Genomic DNA, 14475 nt, shown 5'->3' on the forward strand with positions numbered 1-14475 from the left:
TATATCGATTTAGGAACGAATATAATTCGCTAGATCACATGCATTACAGGTACAGTACATAACTTGACACACAATGGAAAAGAAGGGGATTGGGAAGATAAGCTCGGAAAGACTGAAGGTTCGGAGCATGCAGGATTATTTATGTTGTTTTGGTTGAGATGGCCAATTTGGTTACTAAAAACACAGCAGGTAGCATCATCAGCATTCAGACTGCCGTTGAATATCGTTGATGATCATTCGTACTGATTTGCGTTTACAGTGAACTCTAAACTTACAAGTTCCATTATTTCCACTCAAACCCAATATCTCCATCACTGTTCTCTCCAACTTATCTTCATTGGCCGTTCTGAAAGGTTTGGATCGTTGGAACGTTATGATGGTCGATCCGTTCTCTTCCCTTGTATATGTTCTTGGCGAGCCAGCTTAAAATGGAGTGAATGACCATCCATCCCGTCAGTGTTCTCAATGTCATACACAAGTATGTAATTCAGGCAGACAATATGTTACTTTAAACTTACCTTTGAGATAGTCTTTATGAGCTTGGAGGGTGCTTAGGAACGTTTCTGAATTGATTTGTCCACCATAGATGAAGGTGATTGACTATCACATCATCCGTCAGATTTCATATTGCCCCATTATCCGGGTTATGACTGCTAGATGAGAGATAGTGAAAGAAAGATGAACATACATGAGATTGAGTTTTGGGTCGCCATGGCATGAGGGACGAAAGCTTGTTTCCCATCTTTCCAGGTTTATTGCGAGTTTCGATGACGGTGCAGTATCTTATCAACAACAGCAGGTTCAATATAACAAAGACAGTAGGACAGATGAAGTAGGGTCAGAAATACATTCCCTCGACTCAATTCGTGCTGTCCGTTTACCTCACCGTTCGTTGATGTCATCAAGGAAGACCTGTGTGTATGGGGAGTACAATAAAATACCCCACTCTCAGGTCATTGTCTGTGCGTGCACCTACAGAGGTGACCCACCATACTCTAGGGCAAGGGATATCAGATCAATTATACATGCATTTCAAGATGTTTATCACTTCGGTCCTACAATCCTATACTTCACCGAGACTTCTGGCTCTCTACTTCGCACGGACCCTACGAAGTTCTCGACGTCTTTCTTGATAAATGGTTTTCAAGATCCCCAGCCATACAAGACGGTATTGGATGAAAGATTCTCATGGATGATTTCGTCTTACCATGGATAGATGCATCAGTGATTATGCTCGTAAGAATGTTGAGAATGACTGACCATACGATCCCGTCCAGAGAGGTGTGGGTCCATGAGATGATCCCTCTGGATACGTGAATATGAGGTATAGCACCTGAGTGATACGGATCATCAATATCACCGACTACTATCGTAGAGGATGGACACTTACATATCTTGAGCTGGTTTTGATGTTGATTGGGATTTCTTTTAGTGGAACTTGCTGCTTGGATGATGTCGAACCCATCTTGAGCGATTTATTCTCAAATCTTATAATATGACTTGTATCGAGAATGTGTTCACAGATGGTAAACAGAATCAAAAGTCGATCTCATCCGAATGCAAGACGATTGTGCGCTGTGTGATGTGGCCAAAGCTGTGCAATGTGCATTTGATGGTCATAAACACGACTTTCCAGTGTGGTAGATACCTTTGACTATCGTCTCTTCACTGCCACTGTAATCGGTAACTTATGATAATGACGCACTGGAGACGAAACGTGGTGATGATGAATCACGAACAGTGCATGTAAGTATAGACGACAGGGGTTTGAAATTGCACTGAAGTGCCATCTATGAGACGGTGTACAAATTCCACTGCCATTCGCATTAATTTACTTTGAGGGTGGTGGCTGATTATAAATGGCGTACTCCACCTTCAAGGCTACCCAGACGCAAGCAATAGCCACGTTGTGAGCCATGATTAGCCCAATCGGAATAGAAAAAGCTGACTCACTACAGGGTTTGTGCAAATCCCCCTCAAGAAAAGTAACGACAGCGGTCCTGGGGAATGGACCGTTGTCCGCGATGATGACAAAAAGTTCACTTCCTATGAGGTTGGCGGCGAACGCGTAGAATTCTACAGTAAATCGAGTGTATGGCATTATCAATCACCTGTTCACGCAACGTTCTAGGAAAATCTCCTGTATGTCTGTACTCGTAGTTATATATACTCACTGTTCAAGTTCAACCAGTCTAAAACCTTTTGGTATTTCTCATCATTCGTGTCGTACACGATGAAGTAGAGTTTCTATGATGTCGATCAGGACATACAGCTTCTGTGAGCCAGCATCACTAAGAATGTAGAAAAGATTTTGTTGAAACAGATTCTGGTGATCGAGCTCACATTATATCCTGGAACCCGCATCTTACGGGATTCCGCGCGGTCCTTCAGTGTCTTCTCCTTCTTGAGGAATGGTAAGGGTAATCGATCAACGAAGAACATATTGTATCTATCTTTCAGTGGTGTAAAGGAAGAAGAATCTGAGGGATGAGAAGAAGAATTTCGATCATGAAACGGTCTGTAGATATCCTTATATATCAATCTGTGGTAGCTCCTCTTCCTGAAAATCATCAAAGTTATGACTTGATCGTAGATTCCTCTAGAAGCTTTCAAATCGAATGTCGTGGTAACCTCATGTTCTAAGAGGTACATCCGTGTGGATTGATACTCGCTCAGACGAACATCCGTGTACGGACCCACACAGCTGTATCGGCCACGCACTGGCGTATGGAACACATTCAAAGGGTGTCTGGTAGAAGTGACCATGAGACGATTAGGGAGGCACATAACATATCATAATACATACATGGAATGATCAACATGACATGATACTATAACAACATGGAAACAATTACAAAGATCGTCTTCGGATTTATGGATGAAGCTGATTATACAAGGACGGAATGAGTAGATATTACGCGAGTCTTGATCATGGGCTATAGTACAGGGAATAAAGAACCTCTTTGATGAAATAAAGACAGCATACTGTATTAGCGACTTAAATGCCACAAGTGAGCGTTTCGAGTAAGATCTGTTGCTCACTCTCGTTATAGCCAACGTATCTTTTCAAACCACCTAAGAACCATGCCAATTCCTCGTAAGGGAAAAAATCATCTCTTCCGAATATTGCATAGATGTTCCCTCGATAGTTATAATGAACGAACCCATAAATTCCTGAAATGCATCACACTCCAAATCAGCATTCTTCCATCCTGTGCTGCACTTCATACTTCCACACATATGAAGAAGAAACCAAGCACTCACGAGGGTTATGAGCGAAGGCAAAAAGTCTATCGTACGTCCATCGATCTGCTGACGGTATCACACAATATAGTTTCTGTTAAAAGGTAAAAACACCCCTACCGTCAGCTCGTCCGATTCTGCATATTTTTGGCAGAAAGGGAACTAACGATCGATCCTGGACAGTCAATGCAGCTGAATTGCGGCCAATCTTTCAGAATCGATGACTTTCGGAATGGCCATATCATAGTAGAGGAGGACTGTGGAGGAGGAAGAAGGGAGAATTCGTCTGTCGTTGGTTGTAAAATATGTTTCTAGAGAGCGTTCTGAGCTCCTGGCGTCAATGTAAGGTCGAACTCAAGTGGAGTGTATCTGTCTCGGAGTACAAGTTGTGATATGCCAAGGTCAGTAGAATGAGAGGAGCTTGGGGTTAGAAGTAAGTATAGGCAGAAATAATTGATCAACATCAACATATTCTATCGATGTGCGGATTTTTCCAGTGATCAACCACTTTCCCTTCCTTTCCTTCCCTGCGCACAGATCCCCATGACACACGCACACAACGACCCAAGGATGCAGATACATATGCAGATCAGTCCGTTTGTTTTTCTTTTAGCGTGATATATAGGTTTGTATGATTCCCTTTGGCAATGTATCTTGTATGCAACAACCAGTATTCCAGTATTGAGAATATCATGATTGCTCCATATCCAAGTCACCACGAGGTTTAGGCATGGTAAGAAGCAAAGGTTGCATTACAGCACACCTCTCAAGACCATATGATATACAGTATTAGCCATTCAGATACACCGTTGTACTAACTTATACAGTAGCTAGCTTCTCTGCCTTTTCGCCACTCGGTCACCGATTGTTCTGGCAAGCAGAAATCCTCTTTCTCCTCTCTACAGATTTCGAACCATCGTGCATGCTTGACCAACACGCAGTCCTACTGCCACAAAAATTCTGGAATCTGAATTCAGTGTCGCATCAATCACAGTACAGCTTAAGGGATAAGGTCAAGCGGCCTCCTTCTGTCAGATTCAAACGCAAAGTCAAACTTTTTGATTGCAGGTGAAGATGAGGATAGCATCTGACGCTTCGACCTCTGCCTTTGAACCAAAAATAGATGTTATACATAATGACGTGACCTGGGGTCTGTGCTCAAATGATGGTACAGTATCACTCTAGTCAGTACCCGCACCAGATAATAAGCGTATATATATATAATCCCATCAGCTCATCCCATCCCCACATCTTGATTCTTCTTCTAGATTCATTCTTTCACTTTCACACCACAAAACCCCAAAAACTCTTCATCTTCCATCCTCATCTACCCCTACTACACAGTAACTATTCCTTCCCCTTAAAATGCTATTCACAACCATCATCATCACTACTATCACCGCACTCGCTGTCCACGCAGCTGGTGCACCTCAAACTGATTACCAAATCCAAGAAACCAATGACGAGATATACAACGCTCTTCCCGTTGACTTCCATGAATCCGACTCATACTTTGACGAAGGTGAGCCTTCCCTCTACGAACATTCTCCGGTATACAAATACTCTGACGACGTCCAACCTGAACATGAATGGATTGATATGATGGCCGAGCATCATCACGAAGTCAAGGTGAGTATTTGTATTTCTCTTCCCTAACCCGAATATCCTTCTGAGTCTCCTTTTGCCAGCTTCCGAAAATATCTCACTTCCTCAGGCGCTGCACCTCGGGTGTGACATTTTTCTGAGCTGACGTTATCGATGACACATCATAGCTAATCAGCCCATGTCGAAGTGGTAAACCCGTCTTCCCCTACGAAGGTCACCCACAACCCCGAATCAGCGGCACTATCCAAGGTCCTGTCAGGGGTGGTGTAGCCTGGATGGAAGGCTACGATGGAGCTCACTGTCAATCTTCCGGTGTCAACTGCGGTATCGCCGAGTTCACTCTTACCAACAGTGAAGGTAAAGGCATGCAAAACAGTGCGGATCACTCTTTACTTGACGGTCCAGGTCTTGGCAATCATAAATTGTGAGTATAAACCTATTCATCGCCTCTCAAGATCATGTTTTACCATACGAGTGACTGAAACCGCACTGTGTTTCTTTTGCCAGCCACTACAAGATGAACTTCCACTTCACCGGTTCATGTACCAAAGGTCCCGGTGGTCCATGTACTGGTGATTCCCCTCAGAAGTGTCCTGGTGCATATCTCGGTGATAGGACTGAAGGTGGTGCTCCCACTCAATGTCTCTCGGATAACACTGGAGTGAGTGTTTCAGGTAAATTATATGGAAACATGCTAACAATCGGTACCCATCATAGATCACCATCACCTTCTGCTAAAATACTTTCTGGAAATTATCACTGAAAAGAGGTTGGACCAGATAGAAGACAGATGAAGGAAGATTTAAACTGTCAGAAGTCGTCGTAGGTAAATGATCATGTATCCCCAATTTATGTCATGGTACAGAGCATCGCTATTGAACTTTACCCATTTGAGGTATCCAACTACGAAGAGCGTACATAAAAGTGGTATAGTTAATGAAGTAGGGTATATGATGTGGCTGCTTTCCAGTCAACTGCTGATTACACATCACTTCTTTACACCTGAAATCTCGATGTCATCATCTACGAGATTCAAAGTGGTATATACCTGGTATGCAGAATAAGAAGATAAGGTGACTGAGTGAATGCTTTGCGGTCAGCAGTACGACTGTTTTTATACCAGACTTACATCGTGAGAGAAGATATGACCAGAACATCAGTCATCATCCTCTGCAAGATATGACAATAGGTAAGTGCTGTCTACAGTATATAGAAGTCCCAATCCACAACTTGGACTTACCATCACCAAATTCTGATGTGAAATTGGGCAGACATACACCCTCTGCCTCCGTTATAAGAAGGTGTTTCTGAGATCGATCGTAAAGTTATCACCACCGATCTTGACTATGGAATTATCATCGGAATTGCATCATCTTGTAACATAAACGCCTGTAGCGGCATCAGGTCTGTACCGATCTCCTAACTCATTTTCGAGATACGGCGAGATACATTGTTAATCTCAGATGCAAGGTACGTTGAATCGCTTCTCTGTCGAGGAATGTATCACTAACTTCATGAGGATACGGTATTATGATAACTTCAAAAGATGTCGGGTTCAACTGATCATTGCCTGTGATTTACTGTGGATACATCAAGGCGTTTGGGACTGACTTTGTGATCAAACAAGCGTTAAAGTTACTGTCCACCTGTTTGTCTTTGATGTACAACGCATCAAAGTTTATATCGTAGTATCTGGTGTATTCTCTCATCCCAGGGGCGGTAACGGCCTGGGACTCGTCCGCGTGTTCGCTGAGACCAATGCTGAAGTATTTAGAATATCGATTGCTTTAACAGGAGCAAATACAGTAGATTGTTTGAGCTGCCGTACCCTTTACTGAGATTGCACAATTCCGATACGCCTACAGGATAGCACGTAGGGTCAGTGTGCATTCTCGAAGGATAAAGGTGGACCTTATCTCACCCTCACCGTCTCCATCCCTTGGAAGGTAAAGCCCAATCTCCTTGGACGAGATGGATCGTTGGTTCAACAATGATTTGAATACTGATGGGGCGTTGGTGGTCTAAGGTAAAGTAAACGAGTACCTGAGAATAAGGAGACTAAGGTTTAGTCTGGGCTTTTGCCACCATGCTATCACAAATGTGCAAATTAAGCTTACAGATTCGGCCAAACTTAGAAAACCATTTAAGAGAATACAAAACAGGCCGAAATCAACATCATCTAAAACCAATATCATCTAAGGTCAATAGCAGAGTTAAGATTCGATCTACCTATGTTCGTTGCTCTATGAGGAACTCCAACATGGTTTCTTCGGGGTCAATCACATTATAATTGGATACTCTGTGATATCAGCATTGTCGATATCCAACAAGCTGAAGGGTAGGTTGACCTGACAACCTGCCAGAATGGTTTAACTTAAGATACAATACCATGAGTGTACTGTCAGTACATCAAGTGGATACTGTATCAGTACAATGTGTAAAGTCAGGTATGGCTAGACTACCAACGACAGTTCAAATAATTTAATCGTGATCTCGCGATGGACCGTCTCTCTACAACGAGAAACTAACGGTGACCCGTGCATGCTTATGTGGCGTCTACGTACAGTGTCACATTATCTAATCAAGTTCGAAAATCTTGACTTCGCCAGTCTCGAGGTTGACGGTATGATATACCTAATTCATTGAAAGTCATGCAAGGATGGTGTCGGCTAGAGTATACACGGGTTTTCGAAATGCATAGCGTAGACGTTTAACTCACATTCTGCAAAAAAGCATCACCCAAGACCCATTTCTTATCCGAATCGTCCACTACTCCCAAATGGTATCAGCTCTGTCCGAGGCATGTGTAACAACCCAACTTACCTCCTTGATACGTCCCTACCAGTGCCCAGCACAATCCATCTTCATCAGGCTTGCTAATCAAATCATCGTACATTACTCCAAATTGCTTGTTTCCAAAAGCAAATATCATCGAAGTCGTATTGGAGTTGGGCGATTGGCAGGAAACCTTCTTGCCGCCATCTTCATCTTTATTCTCACCGTATATGTCTTTGAACTTATCTTGGGAGACCTATGGACGGGTATTGCATAATCGATTAATTGCCAAACTCTTCGGTCTATAATTGGTATCCCAGTACTCACGGAGGAAGGCATACCGATACCGATCGAGCTTCACATTGGTAAATTACGGCAAATTCATTCTTAACCACCAGGAGCACAGTACTCACCCTGTATCCAGGACTGCCACTTGATCCATAGCTATGCTCTTCTCCCCGATACTCACATCGGCCAGATCTACGACATGCATCCCATCTTCCTGCGTCGCTCGAGTCAGGATTATGGGATCCTTATCTGGGGCGTGGGAGCTTTTATAGTAAAATCAACAGGTTAGCATTTTGTTTCGGCAGTCAGTATTTCGACTCACCTGCTGGAGGAACCACCCAAGACCATCTTACCTAGACGGTAACGATGTGTTAGGGGAAAATATGTCTAGGGATGACATGCGATGGATTATGGTTAACATACTTTCCGTGTCATTACGGTTCTTTCCAGCAAGGTAGAATCCTACTTCAGTCACTGGTTATTTGACCTTGCTTATACAATGCCGAGATGACAGTGGAACCGCCACTATTGGTGAGTTTCTGAGGGAGATTGAAGTCTCCCATACGACACGTTAGCACTTGTGCAAATATCATTTCAGGAAATTCTGGAAAGGAGAAGAAGTGAGGGAGGATGGGGACTTACATCATCCGCTAGACCTAGAGTCCCACTAAGAGGTGCAAGTACGGTAATCAAGCAGTATGATTCTGTTTCTCGTCCGGTTATCCCGAGAGAGGGCTCACCGCAGTCTACTCACCTATACAATTCACCGTTCGTCGCTATCTCCTCCGATACCTGGGTCGCAGCTAGAACAGCATAATCCCCCAAGGCATATTCACAGAGGCTGACACTGGTATTGACCAAACATCCAGAGATAATTCCTGCCGCTGACAAGCAACAATGTGAATTAGCAAGAGTACCTGGGAGATGACAGCGAGATGAAGTAAGATCACCATATTCTATCTTCTCCTTACCAGTACACCCTTCTGGAAGATCAGCATCTATATAGGTCATACCTGCGCTTACACAAGTCTGACAGGATTTGTGAGCTACCCATAATTGCGAGGATCCCGTATCGACCTGAAATTGAAAGTGGATTAAGTGCCATTTGGTCTGGAAGTGGGGCGATGAAAGAAAGACCGTAGTATTGAAAGCACTCGGCATTTTACTCACGTGTATGGGCATGAGGATACCATCAATTACCATATCCACGGTATAACCTGACCCATCGCCCACTTCCTTGAGAGTTATCACATCTGTTTCGGCTCGTTCCCATAGCGTCCTTCCGAAAGCTTGAAGAGGAATCATAGCCAATTTGACCGTTCTTTCGTCTTGATCCATAGGGAAAGCCAAGACTCGGTAAAATATCGCATCTAGACCTGCTAGGTAGAGAAGAAACCGCTTAGGCAATGTAGATTGATAGCTCATCCTGTGAATGTATGTAGAGATACCACAAAATTCAGAAGGTCAGAAAGTTAGAAGACAAGACTTGATTTAACTTCAAAGGGATGAATACCTTTAAGTCATCCTTCGCGTATATGATACTGTTAAGATATTGCTCAATTTGTGCTTAGCCTCCCCCTTTGTTCGGTTTAGATGCGATTTGACTTTGCAGATCCTTTACCCCAGACACGTCATCTCAGTCCTTAATTGACCAAGCGTAGTTGGTGGAAGGACCTCTGTTAGTCGATTGATTTGATCAGCTAGGAGGGGATTAGGCTGGGGAAGGATAAAGGATGCAGGATTGGTAGAATACATTGAGGTTTATCGTGGTTGCAGTGTCGAAAGGAGATATCGTACTGCTTATTGTTGACTTAAATCTCCTTTAGACGAAGTCAATGGCCAGATCTCGCTCACAATTTATCTTCCTCTCTTCTTATAGACATAGTCATACTATACTTGACATTCAATCTTTCTTAATTTACTTCTTGATATGAAACCTGTATCTTTTCTGCTTTCTCACTCTCTTCTACTCCCAAACTTCTCTGACCTTCTCTAGCGATCTCCATCAATTCAACTTCGACTATAGTCGACGCCTTGTTAAGATCGTTCAGGTTCAGATACTCAGCCAACGTCGATATGACGAGAGAGTAGAGTGTCACAAACATACTGTATTGCGGTCCCACGAAGCTCTTGATTTCCTCCTGAACAAGCTTGATATCCTTTTTCTTGCAAGGGTTGACCCTGTAGCAGGCGATGAAAGTGAGATCATCGGTGAGTCTAGTAACTGCCGCTTGCTCGACTAGCAATTGTCAAATGTAACATATTAGCATGCGTAAAGGTATGGATGTAGCTGAGGAATTTTGGGGTACTCACCAAGAGCTGACATGGTGTTGGCATAATCGAGGCATCTTTGGTAGGTATATTGATTTTGGAACGAGTACACTCGGAAGTGAAGAGCCTAAGAATTGGGTGTATCGTCAGCTCAACATACAGGGCCATCACAGCAGTACTGTCAGCAGACTTACATTGATTGGAAGAGTTGGCTTGGATCCGAACCCACCCATGATGACTTGAAATCCCGCTGCAAATTTGGTATGGAAGGTCGTGACGTGGTGGAATCTGATGATCCTGGGGTCAATACTATACGGGTTGAGAACTAGAAAGGAAAAGGGGATCGAACTCTTCGCATTCTTTTTGACTGTTTGTGATTGTTTGTTTATGTCTGTTTGTGTGTTGATGTCATCTCGCACTGATCCCTTATTACTGAATTTGCACAGACACATAACCGAAGCGATCCAAGCAAGGTTATACGATCAGAGGATGTGCACGAATTCCTATTGAGAAAAATCTACCATATGCTACATAGGTACACTGATGTCAGGCTGTAGGGGCAAGAAACGCATCGCCAGTGTATTGCTTGACAGCTTGGTATCTAGACCCAATCTCCCAAAGAACAATCTCTGCGGCAGTGATCATAGCGGTGGTCCAAGGGGTGGTAGCGGCGAAAGTGATGTATCCTTCTTGATCTACATTGTCGTATCGGGCAGCGGCTACAACGAACCGAGTTCAGTTACCTCGCAGTCAACCTTCGAATCCAGTTCACTCTACTAGACTATCTATTGACACATCCAACATTCATGCTTGGGTGGACATTCAATTCACAGAACCCAACGATCTTTCTATTAGAAGCGTTTTCTAGGTATGCTTTTACTTCTGAATAATCTTTGAACAATGAGACTTGGTAGACACGGAACTATAGAGCTCTGTTTTGATTATCCATAGCAACGATAGATACCTTTGGATTAATCCACATTTGGTGCAACTCACATGGTACGTGGGGTTGAACATTTGTTGGATGTTCGACCACAGAGACATCATCGACAAGAGTAACTGCAATAGGTAATTGAGGTGTATAGAGCTCTCCAGTGTTGTTTTGGGGTTGTAATACTTTCCAAAAGTATCTTGATCGCCTATGTTTTCTAGGCTTTAGAATGCCTCTCAAACGATGGAAGATAGCAATCAGATGAGATTGGGAAGTATGATTGGGTATCGCCATTACCCCCCGTCTGTCATTGATGGACTGTTTGTCAGCCGAATAAGGGATCCATCATAGATCTGGTCATTGATCTGAATCCTTTCGACTTTGATGAAACTATTCCGCGAAGCAAAGATGGTATTTCCCTTGCCTCTGGTTCGAAATAGATGTGAACACCATCACTGAGCCTGAAACATAAGCTATGCATAAATATGTCAACATTCCTGTACAAACGTCCCTTTAAAACATCTCATTCTTTAGCCTTTTTTTGCCCTTCTTCCCTCCCGATGAAGCGCCTGGTGTATCTTGAGGTATCCCTCCTTCCTTTACCGCCAGTTCAGTGGTTTTCTCAACTGTGACTGTCTCTTCGATTTTCTTGGCGTCGCTGGGGATCACTTCTTTAGGTGCCGAATCAGCTTTCTTTGGCGGATCGATGACCTTCTCCTCATAGATTGTGACTTTTTTCGTGTCCTTCTCCTTGACTGTGGCTGGTAGAGGTGCAGGTCCAGGTACAAATGCAGGAGAGGGTACGGTAGGAACGACGGATTTGGCCGAAGCGATCTTATCGGCTGCTTCTTTTGCGATTCTCAAGTGCGGTCGAATGATGACCAAACCCCACCAATGGTCTATGCATGTACACTCAGTATCCATCAGACCGACAAGAATTAAGACCCACTTACAGGGCGCAAGCAGACCATCTAAAGCACAATCAAGAAATTTGACTTGTTTAGCTGTCCATTGTTTTTCTTTACGAAATTCGATCTCGTGTGTTCCATTAGGCTTTAATTCCACCATCACGAGACATCCCCCGACTATTTCCGATCATAGATTAGCAAGCAAAGCCTCTTCTGATGGTGTACGGAGACGCACTCTCACTCACCTCGTTCGAACGCCGGATGACGGATGATTCGTTCTTGCACTTCGACAGGTTTCCAGTTTCCTAATCCATACACATCGTAAAACCTCGACTACGTCCAAAGTGTCTTACTGATAAGTTAATTACTCTCCGAGTTCAGGGTGAAGCGAGGGTTACGAACACTCACGTAAATGCGGAATTTACCTCCGGTTGGTGATTCCCATCGAACAGTGGAGAAAGCTGAACCCATCGTGTCTATACCAGCTGCAAAATATTATACGAGATAATGAGTGAACAATAAAGATACAGTCATCTTGAGTGTTTTGGACATTCTGTAAGCTTGCAAAGTGAAGACTGATCATCTAGTACGACATGTATGAGACAGACCTCTAAGGCGCATCGAAAACGTGTTTTTGGCTAATCAGTTCAGGGATAGCCTCATGTATCTCAGTCCTCCTTATTGTCCATGACAGCATGATAGGTCGTTATGCAGTTATGATTAAGATACTCTTATACACTGCCTGGTTCCTTGAATCAATCGAAATGTGCCTCACCATACTGAGTATTTGATGGGAGAGAAGCCTCCTCTTGAAGATACAGTATTTCGGAGAATACCTTCCGGTGTGTGGATTCGATCAATTGTCAATTTTCCATCATTTCTCGCTCTTGTAATATTGACATCTGTTACTTTTCAAACTTAACCTCTTCTTCATATTCTCTATGATCAATTGAGCTAGATGGCGTCGCTGTTACACCCTGCATCGTACCATATGGACTTTTTCAAAATGGGTTACTACGTATGCCCGCCATTCCTTGCTGTCAATATCCAAGCACGGGTGAGAAACGCTGATGTTATGAAGGTAGTACGAGGTATGGACATATCCTGAACGCAATAATCCGCAACCATCATACAATTCGTCTGATTGGGAGAAATGGTATAAGCAGTTGCTCAGGGACGAAAAGGGAAAAGTGTTAACGAATAGTAAGCGATTATCCTCGGACAAATTGATAATATCTGTGTATGTATCACTCTACAGGATTGATATTGATCCAGATCATGTCTAGCATACATACGAATTACCGATTATCATACTGATGGGAGGCATCATATTAGATTTGAGAAGCATACACCTTGGGATCAATCAGATAAGAATAACGCGAATAGGGTGATTTATAAGTATGCGAATGGGGCGAGATTCTGTTCGGATTGGGAGTTCCTTCAATAATGATATTATCGTAGGAAATACAGTACTCATACCTCAAATATTGGTGTAAATAGTATTGTGGTTGCTTTCGATCTTTGCCTACGAAGTCTGATTCATCTTTTCGTGGCGGCAGAATGCCATAACATACGCGGCAGGGTCATAAGCGATGAAGGAAAATATACCCACTGAATTGATTGCACTTATTGATTGTGTAGGAGAAAGATGGCGTGAGAATACTATCCCCCCAGCTATGATAGTGTAGAGGTCCCTTGTCGGCAGCAATCACTGTGCTCCAGTATGGCAAAGATCAATAGTTCTGAGAGGAATTGTTTCAGCTTGCTAAACGAGAATGTAATAGGGGACGATTCGAATCATTTGAGTCTGCCGTTCGGAAGCTTGTGGAGAAGCAATGGGTCACTACTAGCGTGTGTATCGAGCTCGTTGGGTCGTCCTTTCCAGGACTCCACCTCTGAATTGTAGGCGATTAATCAATTTATCAATATCGGCATGTTCGGCAGCCAAGCGAATGATCGGCCATCACCCACACAACTTCCTCTTTCCCGGCGGAAGAAGGTCCACAGTATCAACAATCGTCAAACTTGCTTCTAGGTGTCTAAGCTGCGCTGTGTAAATCGCCTCACCGGTTTGGCAATGGGTTCTCGCGAGTGCAGTCGAGCGTGAAATGATAGCTGGCAAGGCTCCAGTGATTGCCAGGTATGTATAGGGTGCCATGCTCCATGAATCTCAAACAATCCTGACATCCTGCATCATCCCATCTATCGTTTTCACCGTTGTTCTCCACCAAGGACGGGGACTACTGAAATCAACCCTCTTAATTCTATCGCTGGGACTATGCCCTTTTCGGTACGTCTACAAGCCAGTATCGTGGAGCCGGCACGATGTATAGAGCTGATGAAAGACTGGACGATCAAGTACTTTGTGGAGGGATATACAGGCTGTGACCGACCTTTGGTGTTCATCGAAGAGATACTGAACGAAAAGTTCAGCGAGACGAGTAGGTCATCCCA

At 43.6% G+C, this 14475-nt stretch overlaps 8 protein-coding genes across 8 annotated transcripts; 1 reads left to right on the top strand and 7 right to left on the bottom strand.

Moving 5' to 3' along the window:
* Positions 1-139: 139 nt before the first annotated feature.
* On the bottom strand, positions 140-742 carry I203_108008 (uncharacterized protein; the record flags this gene model as incomplete). Its single annotated transcript, XM_019148188.1, has 4 exons — positions 140-174; positions 276-422; positions 519-600; positions 689-742. The coding sequence occupies 4 exons, from the start codon at positions 740-742 to the stop codon at positions 140-142; spliced, it is 318 nt and encodes a 105-aa protein (XP_019002421.1).
* Positions 743-1143: 401 nt separating this feature from the next.
* I203_108009 (uncharacterized protein) lies at positions 1144-1465 on the bottom strand (the record flags this gene model as incomplete). The annotated part of the gene is made up of 3 exons (XM_065518308.1): positions 1144-1202; positions 1261-1333; positions 1391-1465. The coding sequence occupies 3 exons, from the start codon at positions 1463-1465 to the stop codon at positions 1144-1146; spliced, it is 207 nt and encodes a 68-aa protein (XP_065372673.1).
* Positions 1466-1831: 366 nt separating this feature from the next.
* I203_108010 (uncharacterized protein) lies at positions 1832-2442 on the bottom strand (the record flags this gene model as incomplete). The annotated part of the gene is made up of 4 exons (XM_019148189.1): positions 1832-1881; positions 1954-2076; positions 2175-2247; positions 2344-2442. The coding sequence occupies 4 exons, from the start codon at positions 2440-2442 to the stop codon at positions 1832-1834; spliced, it is 345 nt and encodes a 114-aa protein (XP_019002422.1).
* Positions 2443-4608: 2166 nt separating this feature from the next.
* I203_108011 (uncharacterized protein) lies at positions 4609-5586 on the top strand (the record flags this gene model as incomplete). The annotated part of the gene is made up of 4 exons (XM_019148190.1): positions 4609-4872; positions 5016-5272; positions 5356-5509; positions 5566-5586. 4 exons carry the CDS (start codon positions 4609-4611, stop codon positions 5584-5586), a joined length of 696 nt encoding a protein of 231 aa, XP_019002423.1.
* Positions 5587-7425: 1839 nt separating this feature from the next.
* Positions 7426-9336, bottom strand: I203_108012 (uncharacterized protein; the record flags this gene model as incomplete). Its single annotated transcript, XM_019148191.2, has 12 exons — positions 7426-7482; positions 7568-7617; positions 7672-7879; positions 7951-7978; positions 8037-8174; positions 8234-8264; positions 8335-8373; positions 8432-8450; positions 8554-8578; positions 8666-8795; positions 8862-8988; positions 9082-9336. The coding sequence occupies 12 exons, from the start codon at positions 9334-9336 to the stop codon at positions 7426-7428; spliced, it is 1107 nt and encodes a 368-aa protein (XP_019002424.2).
* A 488-nt stretch (positions 9337-9824) lies between these two features.
* On the bottom strand, positions 9825-10415 carry I203_108013 (uncharacterized protein; the record flags this gene model as incomplete). Its single annotated transcript, XM_019148193.2, has 3 exons — positions 9825-10150; positions 10225-10309; positions 10377-10415. The coding sequence occupies 3 exons, from the start codon at positions 10413-10415 to the stop codon at positions 9825-9827; spliced, it is 450 nt and encodes a 149-aa protein (XP_019002426.2).
* A 313-nt stretch (positions 10416-10728) lies between these two features.
* Positions 10729-11199, bottom strand: I203_108014 (uncharacterized protein; the record flags this gene model as incomplete). Its single annotated transcript, XM_019148194.1, has 3 exons — positions 10729-10901; positions 11014-11104; positions 11179-11199. 3 exons carry the CDS (start codon positions 11197-11199, stop codon positions 10729-10731), a joined length of 285 nt encoding a protein of 94 aa, XP_019002427.1.
* A 427-nt stretch (positions 11200-11626) lies between these two features.
* Positions 11627-12492, bottom strand: I203_108015 (uncharacterized protein; the record flags this gene model as incomplete). The annotated part of the gene is made up of 4 exons (XM_019148195.1): positions 11627-12012; positions 12067-12198; positions 12267-12354; positions 12430-12492. The coding sequence occupies 4 exons, from the start codon at positions 12490-12492 to the stop codon at positions 11627-11629; spliced, it is 669 nt and encodes a 222-aa protein (XP_019002428.1).
* Between the last annotated feature and the right edge of the window lie 1983 nt (positions 12493-14475).

Source organism: Kwoniella mangroviensis, chromosome 3 (assembly GCF_000507465.2).
Source record: "Kwoniella mangroviensis CBS 8507 chromosome 3, whole genome shotgun sequence".
Taxonomy (NCBI): domain Eukaryota; kingdom Fungi; phylum Basidiomycota; class Tremellomycetes; order Tremellales; family Cryptococcaceae; genus Kwoniella; species Kwoniella mangrovensis.